Raw genomic sequence first — 16,913 nt, 5'->3', positions numbered from 1 at the left:
CCCTGCATTGATGATCGAGCTCTCCGCAGCCAGCAGCCTAGCGCCCGACAGGTGCTCTCACATGTCACGCATGCATCGCATTTCAAGCATCACATCACAACACCAGCATGTCGTGATATCTTGGTTCCAGAGGTCGACTCCCGACTGTCCTTTTCTCGCTTCTTCTCTTTTTCTTTTTTTCTTGTTTTTCTTTTACGCCTGTCGGTCCACTCATCAACTCACCTCCTCTTCTTCCCCACCACCTTCTCAAACCCATCCTCGTCAACTTCCGGCTCAGCCTTGGGCTCCTTCGCCCTCGCAGGCACCAACGCAGGCGCATCGTCCATGTCCACATCCTCGTCCTCGTCCTCGCTCTCCTCATCCACGCTATCCCACTCCGCCTCCTGATTGCTCTCGCTGACCTGCACGTTCCCCGTCGCAACCTCCTTGCCCTTCCTGTCCTCCCACTTCTTATGCATCTGCTCCACCCCGCTCGTGTTCCCCTCGCCGATCTCCTTCCGCACTTTCATGATGGCCCGCGCGACGGCGACCTCGGTCTCGTCCTCGATCCGGCAGCCGTATTCGTCCTCGAGCACTTGGAGCAGCATGACCTCGACGTCCTCGGCGTCCGTCAGCGGCTCCGACGAGAAGAGGTCGCTGATCTGGCCCGCGAGCCAGTCGCGCTTTTCAGAGCTGTCGGGGCCGCCCCATTGGTTCTGCACCGCGACCGTGAGCGTTGGCCAGTTGAAGAGGCAGTGCCAGATTCCGAGGTCGAATTTGTCTTGCAGCTCGCCTGAGCCTTTGTTAGAGGGAAATTGTGACGCCAGTGTCGTCGCATAGACGTACCAGGTATCGCTTTTGTAGTCGCTGGTGCGGACATGGTGTGTGCTGTGTTCTGGTAGCATTCGTAGATTCAGAAATTATGACCGCCTTGCGTCACAAAAGTTCGCGGAGGGGCGGCGAGGTTCGTTATCGATAACTGACGCGCTAATGAGCGACTCTTGCCTGGCCGCCTTGGAACTTGACATAGCTCGACACGGTATCACTGTCAGTCTGCGGTCATCACCTACTGCCAAGTACTGTCTACTTCCCGTACATACTGCAGGCAGCAGGAACTGCGCCAGGATCTACATCTACTACTCCGCAACCTGGCAGCACTTCTGAGTGTTGCTTGCATCCCCATCGTACAGCACACTCTCATTCACCTCCTGCGTGCTTGGCGCGACATCCAATCCCGGATTCCCAGTGAAGAAATTCACCGGTTTTAGCCCTACTGTCATCTTCTCGCACGGCATGACCGGCCAATCCTCGATTCTCGGATTATGTGTCGACCCAAACGTATGCCAGACCACGACATCCCCGTTCCGCACCTTTGCTTCCTCGTCATCGCCAGCTCTTTTCTCAATCGCACTTGCAATCCCTTCGCCGCCCATGGACTGCATCGTGTACCTCCCGGACGGGAACATCTCGCCTTCGCGGTACTTGGTCACCCACACAGCGTGCTGTCCGTACTCGGAGCGCCTGGCATGAAAAGACGATGGGTGAGCGAGTAGCATCTGGCTGTACGATGGTAGCAGCTTGAAGCCTACTGGCGTTTGTGTCATGGTGTTGACTTTCGCCTCGTTGACAATCTTGAACACACGATTCTTTGTGACGTCGAGATCGAACCCGCCTTCGCGTTCGATGTAGCTGGTGCGAGTCTCGTAACCAACGCCGAAGGGATTGTGGACATCTAGCTCGTCCATCGGCATTGCGTGTGACTCCTCAATCACGACCGAGTTATTGTGTCCGTCAACGGCAGGGTCGATGCGCAAGCAGAACAGGTGCTGATGATACGGTGCGAGCACACCCGGACCCACGATGGTACCAAAAGGTGGCTTTGCATCACCGAGGGCGATGGGAACAGTTGATAGGATGCCGGTTGCGCGGACTTCATAATGGATTGAAGCATCTTGCCCAAAGTGGAACGCGAAGATGTACTCGTAGTTGCTGACAGTGATGATTGTCTGCAAGACCAGGATGCGCGAACGAGTCACTATTGCATGACCGGTGCGGAAGTTGGTGTGCTTCCAGAGGATGCCGTCGTCTTGTTCGTGAAGGCAGACTACGTTGGGCAGCTTGAGTGGCAGACCGGATCCGGTGTTGTGCCAGCCGTCAAAGTACTTGATGGTGCCTGCCTTACCGTCAATAATGAGGCAAGAAGCATCGATACAACAAAACTTACCAAGGCAGTCGCAACCCAACTGCAGATTGTTTGCGTTGATACCGGCTCCGTCGTTGCCCAAATCAAACGCTCCCTTTCTAGGATATGGAGCTCTCGGATCGCCATAAGGCACAAACATCTCAGCCAACGACAGTCGATAGAACAGACTTCGTCCGTCGTATCGGATATCGTGCAAGGTGAGACCTTCGCGATAGTTGAACCCTACTCTGAACGTCCATTTCTCCCAGCCGACCTTCTGGCCGTCGATCTGGAAGGATGGACCCTCTGGCTGGACGACCTGGTAAGGTTTCGTTGTAGTACGTGGGTCCGGTCGTAGATCAGGATGATACTCGCTTGCCTCAGTTGCATGCATCTTCCGGCGATCGAAAGTGCGTATCTCGCTGTGAATTTGATCGTTCGCTGAGGAAGGCAGGCGGTACACTTTCGTGACTTCCAGATCTTCCGAGACCTCGGCGCAGATGTCGAGTGGGTACGCGTAGTAGTTTGCGTCTGGGTGCGACATGAGACGGAGGTAGAACCAACACTGCATCTCGAATGAGTGGATGTTATTTGTCTTGGATATTGAGAAGTGTTACCATCGAAATGCGGCGAGACATGTCATTTGAACCATCGGTAGCATACGCCCATGGCTCAACAATCACGGTCGCACCTTCCGGTAGATCAAGCGTCTTGATCTCGGCCTGCACTATTGTACTGGCCAAGCAAGCTTCTTCGACCTCTTTCATATACGCCGAGTCAATGTACGAATGCTTGCCTGCAAGATACTGTTGCTCGATGACGGCATCCTGATCGATAGCAACAATGAGTTCCATCAAATCATTCGTGCCCTTGCCAAACTCGACGAGTACTTCCACGCGAGCACATCGACTGAGATTCGGCAGTGCGTGATCTGCTCGATGCTCCGCGTCAAGGTACTTGATCAGCTCATCTTTCGGAGGTTCTCTCAAAGCAATGACCCTGAAATTTAGCTTCTGACCTCGAAACAATGGCCGGACCACTTCGGCTGCCTATTACTATATTAGCTCATATGTAAGGCTCAGAAGGTTGTTCATGTGAGCAACCTTCGAAATCTCCTCTGGCGTGAGAGGGTCGAGCGGGTGAGGGGCAGATGGCATCTTCGAATGATGCAAGTGTCGGATTCACAGAGGCTGCGAATGGATCAGATACTTCACTTAATCGGTTTGGAGGCTCACACCGTCCTGTTATAAAGACATAAGTTATGGATCTGGATGGTCTTTGATAGGGCATGCTTCGTGATTGGCCGGGACGGACCTCGGAGTCTTACTTCGTAGCGCGCCGCGCTCTCGCCTGGGCCTGCCTCCAAAGGTTCAGCTTCGGTCATCATCACCTCCAAAGGTATCAAGCATTGCACAACACCACACCTCCAAAGGCAACCCGGAATAGATTTTTCGGCACCGCATTTGCGCGATGGCAATGCACCGATAGCGATGAAGCATGTTACGTAACAGACTGCGCGGTCGAGTTCGCACCCGCGGACTTCTGCGACGGGCACCTCGACGCCTTCAGATATACTACGAATATCTAGAGACTTACTTCAACCACGGGACCGTGGTACGTATTTCTCGCCCAGACCATGTAGTAGACAGCGCTCAGAAGAGCGATAGCCCCCGTCACCAAAATCGACCAATTCATATCTGCGACCGTGACTTCCTTGAAACTTGGCCAGAAGCTAAAGAAGAACACGAACGCAAGATACAGGCAAGCGAAAGCATTGTTCACGATACCAAGCGCACCAGGGATCTTCCACGGTCCCCAGAACGCGCGCACCATGCCGTCGTCGGTGACGGACGGTGTGACGTTGTCGAACGCGGCGCTGCTGGGAAGTATTGCGCCGGTGCAGCGACGGTATAAGAGCAGACAGGACGTGAGGAGGTAGGAAGCGAAGAGGCCAGCAATGGAAACGGAAATGACGCCGTTGAAGGCAGTTGTTGAGCCGATATTGATCAGAGCCAGGAGTGCGGCAATGATGCTAGTGGCCGCGACGGCGTTGACGGGGATCGAAGTCCTACCGCTGATCTATTACAATATCAGCACAGGCTCAATCTCAGCAAACTTGCGGACTAACCTTGCTCAGCTGGCGCCATCCCGGAAGGCCTCTATCTCTTGCGAATGCCCAGCAGATGCGCGAAGTCGAAGCCGCGAATCCGACATTCGCACTGATGGTAAGGATCATGACTATTGAAGCCATCACAGCCGCGCCAGTTCGAGACTGGACGGCTTGGTGGAAAACTGCCATGAATGGAAACGCAGGGTTTTCTGCCAGAACGGCATCCACGTCGCCAAGACGTAGCAACACAGTAACGACCATGACGAAGCCCAGCGTTCCGTTGATCGCAATACCTGTCATGATCGACCGAGGTACGACCACTTGTGCGTTTTGAATCTCCTCAGACAGCTATGGCGATGTGAGTGACGAATCGATCAACTAGAATGTTGCAGGACTCACATGGATTGGGCCATCACCCCCGACGAAGGCGAACACGCTGCCCATGATTCCGATGCAGAACGACAGACCCTGAGAATCCCATCCGCCCATGTTGAGGAACGTGGTGAAGATCTCCTTAGCATCCCCCTTGGGACCAAGAACGAGGAGCGGGATCAGGATCGCGAAGAAGCCGAGGATATGTAACACCAGCAGAGCGCCTTCGAACTTCGGCAAGAGCCACCCAGCTGCCACGTTAATGAAAACGCAGAACAAGATGACTGCCCAGTACAGCAAGGTGACGTGCCAGTTCTGCGGGATGTAAGTGTCTGGTTGACAAAGGATCAGAAGACCTTGGATCAGACCGCCAGTGAGGAAGCAGCCAGAGCCGAAAGAGGCCAGCCAGCCGCAGAGCGTGAGCCACCCTGATGTATAGCTGAGGAGCTTAGATAAGCGTCGAGGTGCCATCATCGACACCCAGTGATATTGGCCGCCGGATGTAGGTGCGATCGAGACCAGCTCAGCGAGAACCATGAAGACAGAGACGGTACCCAGCCAAACGACCAAGTACCCGTAGACGACACCAGCTGGACCTCCATTCTGGAAGCCTACAAGGAACAGTCTGTTCAATGTCAATGACTGCTGACAATGTTGATTGAATTGTTTCCACTCACACCAAGGATGCCTCCCAGGTGATCAAGACCGTGCAGCTGAAGCCCAGGATGGAGAGGAAGCCAAATCGCCTCTGACGAGCGTCAGAAAACTGACAATCTTAGAATGCAGAGGGATGGAACGACTTACTTTCAAGACCGCTTTCTTGCCCAAGCGTGCAAGCGCGAGCTCATCCTTTTGATTAGTTGTCGAGAAGCTGGGAGTCACAGTCATCTCAGCATCGTTGCCCTTTACGGAGGGAGTGGACGCCATTGTATCACCAAGGGAGCAAGAGCGCTGTAAGATTAACAATCCGTGAACTGCGTACAGAAAGAAAGAAAAGACTGCAGTCACGGTGAGAGGGCAGGGTAGTACCACATGTATGAACAGTGACTTGGGTCCTCGCAAATGAGGGATGATACCCCATAAGCTGTACCTCGATTGTGCAGCGCACATTGGCTCGAATGGGAGACAGGCCGTCCCGTCCCGCCCGTCTGGAGCTCCTGCCCGATAATCTTAGGTGCATATGTAACACAGTGCAGGATTGTGCAGGGGTGAGCACCACAGGAGGAACATGCGACTATACCGAACTGTACCGGTTCATCAAAATGGATACAAAATTGTTGTAAACTAGATAGCAAGCACGTGCGTCGGGATGCAACGCAAGTAGTGTTTTCGAAAAATGCGCATATTTGGAAGCTTTTGTTATTGGACACGCTGTCACTAGTCCTGATTTTGTGGCTTACGTCCTGTGTCTCCTCCTAAAGCATAGACGAGTTCGTGTTACCGAACGAGAACTTACTTGTTTCTCAAGCGGTCAGCAGGTTCCACCGAGATAGCCCAGCTTTTTGACACGTTGATAGACCTGTCTGGCGTGGATTGCTGTGCTTGCGACGAGCGCGAGACATCCATGAGCTGATACTCTCGTCCGCTGTGACCTTTTGAAGCATATTCTCCTCTGCGGCGGGTTTCATCAACCCTGAACAGCCCAGACTCGAAGCCCTCCATGAAGATCTTCGTGTACGGTAAACAAGTCGTGGTTATGGCAAGACACTGCATCACTTGGTTGCAGAGGGCTGATCGCCAGTAGCCGAGCATCAAGTCCTCGCTCGTTGCCGAGTTGGAATGTTCCTGGTGAAAATATGCTAATTGAATTGCAGCTGCTACCGGAACCCTACTAAAGTTAGATGCACTTCGTGCCTAAGGATGCAACACTTACAAGATCCGGCAAGCGAATAGGCTCATGATGGAAGCTTTTTTTTGTCGAGCCACTTGAAGATGCGCGGTTATGCCTAGTTCCAAAGCAATGATCGCGACCTCTGTTACGATGTTCAATATTGATATGGTATTCCACCAGATGAACTGTCGGCAATCAGAACTGTTTTCACAGTAAGTCTAACACGACTTACTCGGTCTGTGCAGTGAGTCAGAGTCCTGTCCCATGTGCGAGGTACTCGGCATTGGAAGACTGCAATGAGAACGGCGCACGTAATCCACAGGCATGCAAGCGCTCCAACTGCGTAGTTAATCTTGCGATGCAATTTTGATGGAGTCAAGCTGTGCACGAATGCCACAATAGCTAGCTTTGAGAACCCGAGTGACATGAACAGCAGGACGGTCGCCGCATATTCAGCCTGTTATGATGGTCAGCCTCACAGGGCTCGGAGAAGATGACTGAAGTACCTTGAGGCTTGACTGAACGTCCTCGCTACTCAGAGCTGCAACTGGCTTTCCAAATCCATATCGGCATTGGATCAATGCAGCGACTGACTGCGTAATACAGAACACCTGTAGGGGTTGTCAATGATAGAGAAGCCCAGGCAGCTCGAGCAGACTGACCAGAGACGCAAGTAGGAAACCCGACTCTGCCCTCAGAGCCCGGAAAACGTAGAGCTTGATGCCAGCATGAGTTATGAAAGCTAAGAAGCTTGTCACAAGGCAAAACCAAATAAGGATCTGGACAATTGGCGTCCGATTCGAGTCAGACAGAATGACTTGATCAAAATTCGTCGCCATGTTGACCGAGAGAGTATTGAACGCAGGGGATAAGCAGCACTCATGGCAAAGTGGATATCCTGTGTTCCTTGAGTCCGACAACGCTCTAATCGCCCATGCAGGACGCGCTTTTCGGGCTCCAAACCACGTGAAGGCCACATCCCGTAATCGATGTGACATTGAGCCGGGGACGTCAGTGCAACAAATCTCGACACACAGGATCATGGCTGGTACCTATCATTCTGGCAGGCATTCCAAAGGACGCCCATTGAGTCTTCGAGCTCTAGGCTTTATCCTTCTTCCGGTGATCCACCAGGCCTAAGCTCTGACGGGGACTGCATTGGGATTTTGCTGCTGTGCTGCTGCACAATGCCAGCCACCAATGTTTTGTCCCATGCAACAGACTCCCGCGCTACAAAGCCGTCATAGAATGGTGGTACTTAGCGGGAGGAATCAACGATCCGATCCTAAAGGTTTCTTGTTGGGTCTCAGGTGGCCCAGCTCAATCCCATGAAGTGTGTTCGAGTTAATTAATGTGATAGGTCCGGGACGAAGAGTGAGATGGGTCATTTCTCACATGTGCATGCGCGGGTATAAAACAGGTCGTTGTCTGAAGGGGTATTCTGCCGCAGCCGGTAGGCCAGCCTGTTGGTAGAAAAATCTTACAAGGCAGAGGCAGGTATGTGTAAGGTGGGTCACTAAGCTTTGCAGGGCGTTCAGAACGAGGCGGGCACCGCGCGGCCCAGACAGTCGTAGATGCTTGAGCAATTTGAAGTGCCTGAACCCAGATCAACTATCAGTAGTTGATTGGGCAAGCTCGGGCCCTCGGTTCTCTTCGGTTTCGCATTGATGCCGTGTTTGCAGCTCTCAAACGTCGACCGCGGCTGGTGGTAACACGACAGGACTTGCCAACTTGCCGAAGTTGCTTTCGCATGGTCATGCCAATGCTGTTGTCCGACAAACCCATGGGCTGACCGTGGCCTGCTTCCATAGGCGTGTTCCCACCATGTCCAAACGTTCGAAGGTGTCATCTCGCTTCCCTGTATGAGATAGGAGGAGCTTCTCCTGGTATATGGCTACCGAGTGACAGCGGAAGGCTCAGCGATGGTGTCGACTGGCCGCCAAATAAAAGGCCACGGAAAAAGCAAAGGCCGGTACTTCGGCTGCAACAGCAGGGGCAGACGACTGAGACAATTCTTTCGGGTCAACAAAGCGCACAAGCTGTCAGCTACGGACAAGCTGAGAGTAGGTACACAACATGCAGCCAAGGCAAGCTGCATGCTGGTCACGTTTGTGCAGGACCTGGTGTCCTCGCGTCTCCGCTTCGGTCGATCTATCCGCGTTGACACGGTACGCTCGTATCGTCTCAAGAATCGTAAAAGAAGTCTGCTGAAAGTACGCGCTGTGTTAGAATATTGTCAGCTTGGCAAACAAAGACACCGATGACGTAATTCGTGGATGAGGAAGTCGCGAACTTCCTCAGGGTCAATTCCACCGACGCTCCGCACGTGTACCGGTAGAGTGCGCAGCTATCCTTGGCGCCCTCACGCCTACCATTTCGCAACTGCCGCAGCCTACCACTTCTTCGAACCAGAACCGCGCGCCGCGCACCCGACCGCCGCCATGCAGGGCTTCAACATGGGACGGTACTACCCACCCGACGCCTCCGACGCGCCCTCCTTCAACAAATCGCATCCGCTCGGCGCGCGCGCAAACAAAATCTCGCAAGGCATCCTTACCGTGCGCTTCGAGCTGCCCTTCGCCGTATGGTGTCAGCACTGCAAGCCCGAAGCCATCGTTGGGCAGGGCGTGCGCTTCAACGCAGCCAAGAAGAAAGCCGGCAACTACTACAGCACGCCGATATGGAGCTTCAAGATGAAACACACGGCGTGTGGCGGCGAGTGGGAGATACGCACCGATCCCAAGACGACGCAATATGTCTGCGCTGAGGGTTGTAGGAGGAGGGATTATGGGCCTGAGGATGGTGAGGAGCAGGATGGCAAGTTAAAGTTCTTGAGTGAGGCAGAGAAGGAGAGGAGGAGGGAGGATGCGTTCGCGGGATTGGAGGGAAAACTAGAGGATAAGGCGAAGGATAAACATCACAAGGAGAGGGTAGAAGAGCTGTACGAGAAGGCAGAGGTGTGGAGGGATCCCTACGATGTCAATGCCAGGCTCAGGAAGGAAATGCGAGACAAGAGGAGAATAAGCAAGAAAGAAGATGAACGTAGAGAGGGCATACAGGACAAGTTCAGTTTGGGTCTGGAGATCCTCGACGAGACCGACGCAGACCGACAGAAGGTTGGACTGGTCGAATTTGGCAGTGTCAAGGACGCAACTAAGGCCTGGAAACCGCTCTTTGCAGAGCAGCATGCTGATGGCACGGACAAGCCCAGCGCAAAGCCGAAATTGAAGAAGCTGAAGGCTGAGAGAGCCGCGGAGGAGAGCCGAGTCGACTTACGACAGAAGCTTGTGGGCAACACGCGCGCTGTAATCGATCCGTTCGCTTCCAAAGAAGCCATCTCGAAGACAAGACCGAGCTTTGGTCTGTTGAAGAGGAAGCGTGACGCTGAACTGGCAGCTGCGCCTATACTACAGACTTTGTCACCGACGCCAGACTCGACAGAAAGTGCGACGCCGTCAGCACAAGGTCTCCCAGCGTTAGTAGGCTATGACTCGGATTGAGCCTCCTTGAGATTTGCATGTCTGCATTTTTGGCGTTTGCCTTGCATGATACCCCCTTCCATCATTGCACAGAGGTATCCGTTCATCAACGAACAACACTCCATTTCAAACTTCTCGTCTCAGTTAAATCTTTTGTTTCGCCATCCAATCCTCCGCCTCCTCCTTGAATTCCGGCCTCCACCTCGTCAGCGGCGGTCTTCCATTCACAATATCGCCCATGGTCCAGAGCATTCTCTTCTTGTCCGTCTCCTCGCTGACGTCGTTGTCTGGGCAGATGATATAGAATTTGTTCTGCTCCATCTTCTTCACCATGAAATCTGTCACTTGATCGGGCGACCACGCGCCGTTGGGTTTCTTGGATTCTTGGCCAGGCGGTTTGCCGGTCTGGATGGAACTGATTAGCGATTTGGATGTGAGAGGAAGCTAGGGCTTACTAGGCTGGTGTAAGTCCAACCTGGGACAAGTAGGTGCACGTTGGTGTTCGTGTCTTTCAAGTCAAAGGAGAGGTGCTCAGCTAGTGCCTTAACAGCAGCCTTGCTTGCGTTATACGCTGCGTTACCGGGCGGATTCGTGATGCCCTGCTTACTGCCTGTGATGACAATTGCGCTGGGTGTGCTGGAAGAGCGGGACTGGAAAGAGGAAACGTAGGTGTTCAAGCCGTTGACCACGCCGTAGAGGTTGGTATTGAGGATCTACTTATCAGTCAGCAGCAGGTCCTGGACCGACCTGTGGCAGGGAGAGCGCACCCGGTTGAAATAATCGCTCTCGCCCCAGCTTCCCCTATCCATGCGTCCAGCGTTCAGCATCAGGAAATCCACATCGCCAACCTTCTCCTTCAGGCTTTTCCATGCATCGAGGTCGCTGACATCTGACTTCACGCACTCGATATCGCCTTTGAGACTTTTCTTTGCGTAGTCGAGGGTTTCCTGGTTGAAGTCGACGACAGTGACTTTCATGGACGCTTTCAGGCATAGTTCGGCGACCGCATAGCCAATACCGGATGCGCCGCCTGTGATCAGGGCGCGTGAGTTTGCGCGAAAGACGGACATTGCGTAAAATTGAGGGACGAAAATGTGGGGCCAATTGGAACTCTGATGTGTACTGAGGCACACTGACAGAGGTTCCTAGCTCTTACAATGTGTTCTCAGAGAATTGAAGCTGCGGTAAGCTGTCTATGATGCGAGCACCTGAAAGGCGGGGCTGTTGACGTTGGCAAGCATTCCAAATTGTAAATCCGCGATTCTCTCCATTGTATCCGGCTCTAACCACTCTATGTCTAGTATGCAATATTCAAAGGCTGTGTTACTCGGCAAAATTTCCGAACGAAAGGGGTATCAAAATTGGAACGACGGCTTCTTATCGGCGTTGGCGAGCGTGCTCAAGTCTTTTTGCGCTGTTTCGAATCTCTCAACCCCAGATCTCTCCAATGTAGGCGTTCCTGCTTCTGTAGCTGGGATCGCTGGCTGCCACTGGCCGCTAAAAAGACCAGCCCCAGGGGCGTCGAAATACTGCTTGTTCGATGGAAGGATCGGATCTGCTGCAATGTGTGGTGTGGCAAGAGCGACACCAAGCTGCTTCGACTCGTGCACGGCTGCTGGTGTCAAGACAATGTCATCGAAGAGCTGCTTATGTTCTTTGACTGCTAGAGGTGTCACAAGCTGCAAACTTTGAAGTGTGACTGTACTAGCATTGGCGCGGTGACCCTGGCCATCGACCTTCAGAGAGAAGGGGTATGCAACACCACCTTTTGATGGACGTGTGCTTGTGCCATCTGTTCCAGGGACAATTGTTGGTGGCGAAGTAGGTTCGTCAGAGACGATGACACCTGGCTTTTCGAATCCAGGCGTTTCGACAGGTGTGATGATTTGAGGGGGAAGTTCCGAATGGGAGCGTTCAGGTGCGATGACCGTAGCTTCTGCCAAGCCAAAAGATGGAGGTGCAATTCTGGAGAATCCTCTTGACAGCTTCTCAAAATCATCTTCCGATTTGTTGATCTGACCGCGATCGGTGACGTTCGAGTGTCTGGATCGTGAACGCATGCGTGAACGTATGCGTGAAGGTTTGACGGGCGCGAGACCGGCATCCCGACTGCGATCTGTGCCATCTACTGCTCCATCAAGTTCAGGGTCCGCGACGATTGCCTTCGAAGGCGGCGGCGCCGTTTGGTCGGCTTTCTGTTCGCGATCAATCTGCAAAGAGTTAGCATTTGCACGACCTCTGATTTGCAAGATCACTCACGGTCGACTCGTCGTGCTTGCTACCCCACAGCGACCAAAGCGCCATTCCCCAAGACTTCTTCGCTGCCTTTTCCTTCCTCATGTCCTTGATTCTCCTACCAGCCAGAGCAGTCGGCGGCGGGGTCTCGCCTTCGAACCTTTCAAATCCAGCTTTCATCTCTTTCATGCGCTGCTGCTGGACCTTAACCTTCTGCTTTGCGAACTTACCATTCCACTGTTGCGAAGCCTTCATCCACTTCTTAACCGGCCCTGGCTTTGGCACACCGACCTCAGAGACTGGAAGGCTCAGAGCTACCAATTCCTCTTTGGGGGCGAGGGCGTATATGTAGCCGTGCCGGTCAACACGTTGCCGGATCATGTGATTATCGAATGCAGGCAGAGAATCGCCAGCCTTGCCAACGCGCGCTTCATGGTTGTCTTGGCCAATGATTCCGTCAGTACCCATGTGAGCCTCGGTCGGGGCATCAGACTTCTTGTACTTCTTTGACGTCTTTTCGTTATCCGCAGACTCCGAATCGGTACTAACAAAGGAGATATCGTCGTCATCGAGAATATCGATGTATGTCTCCTGAGCCCTTGCCAATGCCCAGGCACCAAACTGCGCGATACTGCGGTACATGTGCTTTGCTGGTCGCGTGAAACTGAGCGTCGGAGCAACATGGCACAGATCATCCCAGACCTGAAGCTGAACGTTCGTTGGCTTGTATCTCAATGCTTGCGCCTCAATCTCCTCCGCTGTTTGGTTGTTCGAAGGAGGTGGCTGGTAGGCTTCCGGGCGCGCGGCCTTGTGCGCGAGGTAGATTTGTTCGTCGCGGAGCAGCTCACCTCCACCGGTCTGAATGAGCAGAGGTGGCAGCCCGCCAAGCGAAGGCTGCAGAGCAGGTGAGACCAGAGGGTGGGTCAGGAGATGGTTCGCGGTGTACAACTGGATCTGGTCTTTGATCTCGATCCGCTCTTCTCCAAGCTGTATCGACAGGATGCCCTTTGGACCTACCCCGTACTTACCATCCGGTGAGACCCAAGTGTCTGAATCCGAATTGAGGATGTCGTCTAGGTCTGGCTTCTCTGTGGTGACCGAATAGCCTCGCACACGCTCAGCCTTTGCTTCCTTCTGCGCCACACAATCTTCCTTGTCTTTGCCAGAGAGCGAGACTTGCGGCGATGATTTGCGCTTCTGGTATCCGCCTTGAGTGGTATTGTTCTCGAGTGCCATGAGATCATCGGCGTTTGGGGGCGCTACTGTGATCAGCATATTATCAGCAATATGGACGGTGCACTTACGCCAGCTTATGCTTGGCTTGTGCAAGAAGCCGTGGGCCGGGATGTAGTCCATCTTACCATCTCCACTCAGGCTTGGAAAGCTGTGCGTAAGGTCCACCCAAGGACTAATCAGAATGGCACCTGCTGGCAGCGGCACTCCCTGGTCGCGCAGAGTCACGAGCATACTGAGCACCATACCACCACCTGCGGAGTCGCCAGCTAGGACGATGGTGTTCGGATCATGGCCCTCCGCAAGTAAGTGCAAATATGCTGCCAGACAGTCCATGAGGCCGCACGGGAAGGGGAATTGAGGCGCAAGCCTGTATCGTGGGGCCAGCACACGAGCTTGGAGTTTGCGCGCGTGTCTTTGCATCTGGTAACGGTGCTCGTCTACGCTGCCGAAGAAGTATGCGCCCCCATGGACGTAGAGCATGATGCGCTGCCCCTTCGGCATGCTCGACTTTTCCCGGGCGTCGCGATCCTTCTTCATCTCGATCCATTCAGCCTCCAGCTTTGTCCCTTGACGCCTCCACTGCCACCATGTCGGCCCACCTACAGCCTTGATGCCTTTGGGGCCCAGCTGCGCATTGATGTATTGCGCAGAGCGTGCCAGCTGCCCTTGCGGTATCTCGACCCTGTAGTCGTGCACCCAGTGGGGCACTGGCACCCATTGCGCCGTGAAAGCCTGCAGCTCGTCGACTGGGTGAAGTGATGCATAGTGCAGAAACCGCCGGATGAGCTCGAGTCCTTCGTGGTACGAGATGTGCGCAGTAGGCTTTTGACGCAAAGGACCGCGGTTCAGGTAGTGGAGTATGTACGTCTCGATTACAATCGGCGTGACGGCAGCGCCCACCGAAAGCGTGTTGACTGGCATCGCGAAGCTGTTTACTTTGTTACAATTAGGGGCTCCGTCGTTGAAGTACCAGGATTAAATGCACGCGACGAGTTCAAGCCGCGTGCGAAGAGAGACGGAAGATGAGCGAGTGTGAAGAAATGTATGTGCACATGTAGGAGAGCAGACAAAGGAGAGAAGAGGACAGGGCGCAGGATGCTGTAAGAATGCGACGAAGAACGTGTGATTACTTCCCCAGACGACCGCAGATCTTCAGGGACCGTCCATGAAACTAGCATCTCCTGAGTGGATCTCCAGCTACGTCATCGACTGCGTGTCTATCCAGGGTCCAATCCACCCTCTCTCCCTCTAACGCCATCAATCTGGAACAAGACCACATCACCTCGTACATGCGGATACCTATCACAAATAGATGGCATAGTCATGATCGCAACAAGGAGACTGCTTCCTAGGCCATTTAAGGTCACGCGGAAGCCGTGCAGGACGCCCACGTTGTACCTCATGTTGTATCAGTCATTGAAACGAGTGATTTGGACCATCAGGAAGTTGTAGGGGAAAGACGACTTCTGCATTGGGACGATAAGGAACCTGGGCCTTGGAGCCTGTCACAGACGGCAGCTTCATTCAATCAACTCCCAGCCAAGCTCTCAATGCCGGCAAACTCAACGGCTGTAACTATCTCACAGGCAACGCAGCCGAAGAGGGCTGGCCTTTGCCGAACTACAATCGATAGTATGTTCGCGCCGTGCAAAGGAATTGGGGCAACTTCATCAAGACTGGCAATGCCTCTGTGACGAGTGTCCTCGACGCATTTCTTGGCCTCAATGACTGGCCTAAGTACTCACCCAGCAACCTGAAGATCAACCTCAATCAGACGGGCGGAACGTTGGAAGTTGTCAACAAGACGCTCAACGCAGCGTTCAACACAACACTCCGAATAAGCACATTCCAGGTATCTCTCTTCTTGCCTGCGTCCATCTCAACCCAACTGGGATATACTCCCCTGAAATTCCTAGAGCCTCTAGGCGCCTGGTTGCCTCGCGCTGCAAGACTGCTGCTCTCCTGTTCAAATTTTTCGAACTATCTAAGCACAGACTAACGTAGGCGTAGGGCGAGTCGCCCACTTTTGCTAATACCCTCCCCTATTAAACCCTATTATAACCGAAAACACTATAAACTAGCGCTGCACAAGGTAAAACAAGCTATAATATTACTTAGAGATCTCTTTAATATTATTCTTACATATTTGCGTGTTGTGTCTAGGCTGGCGGAATGGGTATACTCCAACGTCCTTCGTGGGTACCCCCCAAAACTTTGTCAATAATACATGGATTCTAGCGAAATAGGGCTTAAAAGAAAGAGAAAAACTACCTCTACATTTCTGTAGTAGAGGGTTTTGTTATAACTATTAAACTGCACAAGCTAGAGGCTAGAAAAGGTTAAAAAAGGGGGGGTACCTAGCGAGCATACCTATTAATAGGTATACTTTGCTAGGTAGTGTTAATAACTTAGCTAATACTAGGCAGAATAAGCTAATTCTTTTTTTATTAGAAGGCGCAATACTAGGCGCTTCTATTAAATAATAGATTATGTAAGCGTATCTCTGCTAGTTAAGAAGCTATAAGCCAAAACGTAAAAAAGCATACCCTACCCATCCGCCAGCCTAGTTGTGTCTACCCTCTCTACACTGTCTATAGTGTTGTTAGGAGGGTTCACCTCCTTTAGCACGCACTAGCTTCTTTCCCCTCTTTCTATTACTATGCGCTCTAAACTCCTTTAGAGTAGTTAACTACTAGCCCTCTTTAACTATGAGGCTTCCCTTAGCTTAAATATACTTTCTTTTATATAATTTATGTTATTTAGTACCCTTAGTAGCTACTTTAAGCTTATAGATTTATTTTTGTGTAAGCGTAAGCTTATACAACAGGATAGCTCCCCCCTTTACATAGTGCTTAATTATGCTTAAAATAGAAGTAGGTAAGCTACCCTGCTCCCTGTTATATTTATCTTAAATTAGAGTTAATTATAACTTAAATTCTAGGGTATTGCTTAGGGTTTGTAACTGCTAGGGCTTATTATTTATAGGGAGTAGTAGTAATAGAGTGCGCAGCTTTATAATAAGGGTTAATATAACCCTTTCTAGGTTAAAAGGGACTAATCTAGCCCCTTAGAACCCTCCCTAGATATTACTAGGGGTTACAGCTTTCTTTTAAGCTGCTTTAAAGCATAACAGGAACTCCTACTTTATAATATAGTTAATCTAGTTACGCATAAGCTTATTAACCTTATCCCTGTACACCTTCTTTAGAGGGCTAAAACAACCTATGTTAAGTGGCTGCAGGAGGTGTAATAAGTGCGTAGGCATATATAGAGCTATAATCTTGTAATCCTTGCAGTATTGCTAGAATTCTGTACAGTTATAGCTCTTATAACTATTAATAATTAGTATAACGTAAAGCACCACCGACCTAGAAACACCACTAAGCCAGACACTTTTTCTTGGCATTGTGAACACCATGTACGGGACAAGCAATTACTTACTACTTGCTGCAGAACCTGCGTACGACGCACTTGCATCAGATGCAGACT

At 52.1% G+C, this 16,913-nt stretch overlaps 7 protein-coding genes across 7 annotated transcripts; 1 reads left to right on the top strand and 6 right to left on the bottom strand.

Moving 5' to 3' along the window:
• On the bottom strand, window positions 1-987 carry M421DRAFT_226664 (uncharacterized protein). Its single transcript, XM_033588367.1, has 2 exons — window positions 826-987; window positions 1-772 (listed from the first exon to the last, which is right to left on the bottom strand). Exons 1-2 carry the CDS (start codon window positions 857-859, stop codon window positions 219-221), a joined length of 588 nt encoding a protein of 195 aa, XP_033446145.1. The 5' UTR covers window positions 860-987; the 3' UTR covers window positions 1-218.
• Window positions 962-3,420, bottom strand: M421DRAFT_423177 (uncharacterized protein). The gene is made up of 4 exons (XM_033593379.1): window positions 3,265-3,420; window positions 2,779-3,210; window positions 2,204-2,726; window positions 962-2,152 (listed from the first exon to the last, which is right to left on the bottom strand). The coding sequence occupies exons 1-4, from the start codon at window positions 3,316-3,318 to the stop codon at window positions 1,116-1,118; spliced, it is 2,046 nt and encodes a 681-aa protein (XP_033446144.1). The 5' UTR covers window positions 3,319-3,420; the 3' UTR covers window positions 962-1,115.
• A 325-nt stretch (window positions 3,421-3,745) lies between these two features.
• Window positions 3,746-5,531, bottom strand: M421DRAFT_68812 (amino acid transporter; the record flags this gene model as incomplete). Its single annotated transcript, XM_033596559.1, has 5 exons — window positions 3,746-4,240; window positions 4,290-4,619; window positions 4,671-5,268; window positions 5,321-5,391; window positions 5,448-5,531. The coding sequence occupies 5 exons, from the start codon at window positions 5,529-5,531 to the stop codon at window positions 3,746-3,748; spliced, it is 1,578 nt and encodes a 525-aa protein (XP_033446143.1).
• Window positions 5,532-6,095: 564 nt separating this feature from the next.
• On the bottom strand, window positions 6,096-7,313 carry M421DRAFT_7403 (uncharacterized protein; the record flags this gene model as incomplete). Its single annotated transcript, XM_033597001.1, has 5 exons — window positions 6,096-6,471; window positions 6,517-6,659; window positions 6,707-6,931; window positions 6,981-7,085; window positions 7,137-7,313. 5 exons carry the CDS (start codon window positions 7,311-7,313, stop codon window positions 6,096-6,098), a joined length of 1,026 nt encoding a protein of 341 aa, XP_033446142.1.
• Window positions 7,314-8,915: 1,602 nt separating this feature from the next.
• M421DRAFT_68540 (DUF572-domain-containing protein) lies at window positions 8,916-9,974 on the top strand (the record flags this gene model as incomplete). The annotated part of the gene is made up of 1 exon (XM_033596529.1): window positions 8,916-9,974. The coding sequence occupies one exon, from the start codon at window positions 8,916-8,918 to the stop codon at window positions 9,972-9,974; it is 1,059 nt and encodes a 352-aa protein (XP_033446141.1).
• A 123-nt stretch (window positions 9,975-10,097) lies between these two features.
• On the bottom strand, window positions 10,098-11,023 carry M421DRAFT_68789 (NAD(P)-binding protein; the record flags this gene model as incomplete). The annotated part of the gene is made up of 3 exons (XM_033596554.1): window positions 10,098-10,358; window positions 10,409-10,666; window positions 10,721-11,023. 3 exons carry the CDS (start codon window positions 11,021-11,023, stop codon window positions 10,098-10,100), a joined length of 822 nt encoding a protein of 273 aa, XP_033446140.1.
• Window positions 11,024-11,165: 142 nt separating this feature from the next.
• Window positions 11,166-14,572, bottom strand: M421DRAFT_227182 (alpha/beta-hydrolase). The gene is made up of 2 exons (XM_033588369.1): window positions 12,213-14,572; window positions 11,166-12,163 (listed from the first exon to the last, which is right to left on the bottom strand). The coding sequence occupies exons 1-2, from the start codon at window positions 14,343-14,345 to the stop codon at window positions 11,309-11,311; spliced, it is 2,988 nt and encodes a 995-aa protein (XP_033446139.1). The 5' UTR covers window positions 14,346-14,572; the 3' UTR covers window positions 11,166-11,308.
• Between the last annotated feature and the right edge of the window lie 2,341 nt (window positions 14,573-16,913).

The sequence above is a fragment of the Didymella exigua genome, assembly GCF_010094145.1.
Source record: "Didymella exigua CBS 183.55 unplaced genomic scaffold M421scaffold_25, whole genome shotgun sequence".
NCBI lineage: Eukaryota > Fungi > Ascomycota > Dothideomycetes > Pleosporales > Didymellaceae > Didymella > Didymella exigua.
The sequence above is the reverse complement of the archived record's forward strand: the minus strand, read 5'-3'. Positions and strand labels throughout refer to the sequence as shown.

Bases quoted from the DNA above. Each gene is read 5' to 3' on its own strand.
- M421DRAFT_226664 (XM_033588367.1), bottom strand. From the start codon at position 859: ATGTCCGCACCAGCGACTACAAAAGCGATACCTG. The intron at 773-825 runs GTACGTCTATGC...ACAAAGGCTCAG, and splicing joins GACTACAAAAGCGATACCTG to GCGAGCTGCAAGACAAATTC.
- M421DRAFT_423177 (XM_033593379.1), bottom strand. From the start codon at position 3,318: ATGCCATCTGCCCCTCACCCGCTCGACCCTCTCACGCCAGAGGAGATT. The intron at 3,211-3,264 runs GTTGCTCACATG...ATATAGTAATAG, and splicing joins CGCCAGAGGAGATTTCGAAG to GCAGCCGAAGTGGTCCGGCC. The intron at 2,727-2,778 runs GTAACACTTCTC...TTCGAGATGCAG, and splicing joins TGTCTCGCCGCATTTCGATG to TGTTGGTTCTACCTCCGTCT.
- M421DRAFT_227182 (XM_033588369.1), bottom strand. From the start codon at position 14,345: ATGCCAGTCAACACGCTTTCGGTGGGCGCTGCCGTCACGCCGATTGTA. The intron at 12,164-12,212 runs GTGAGTGATCTT...AACTCTTTGCAG, and splicing joins GCAAGCACGACGAGTCGACC to ATTGATCGCGAACAGAAAGC.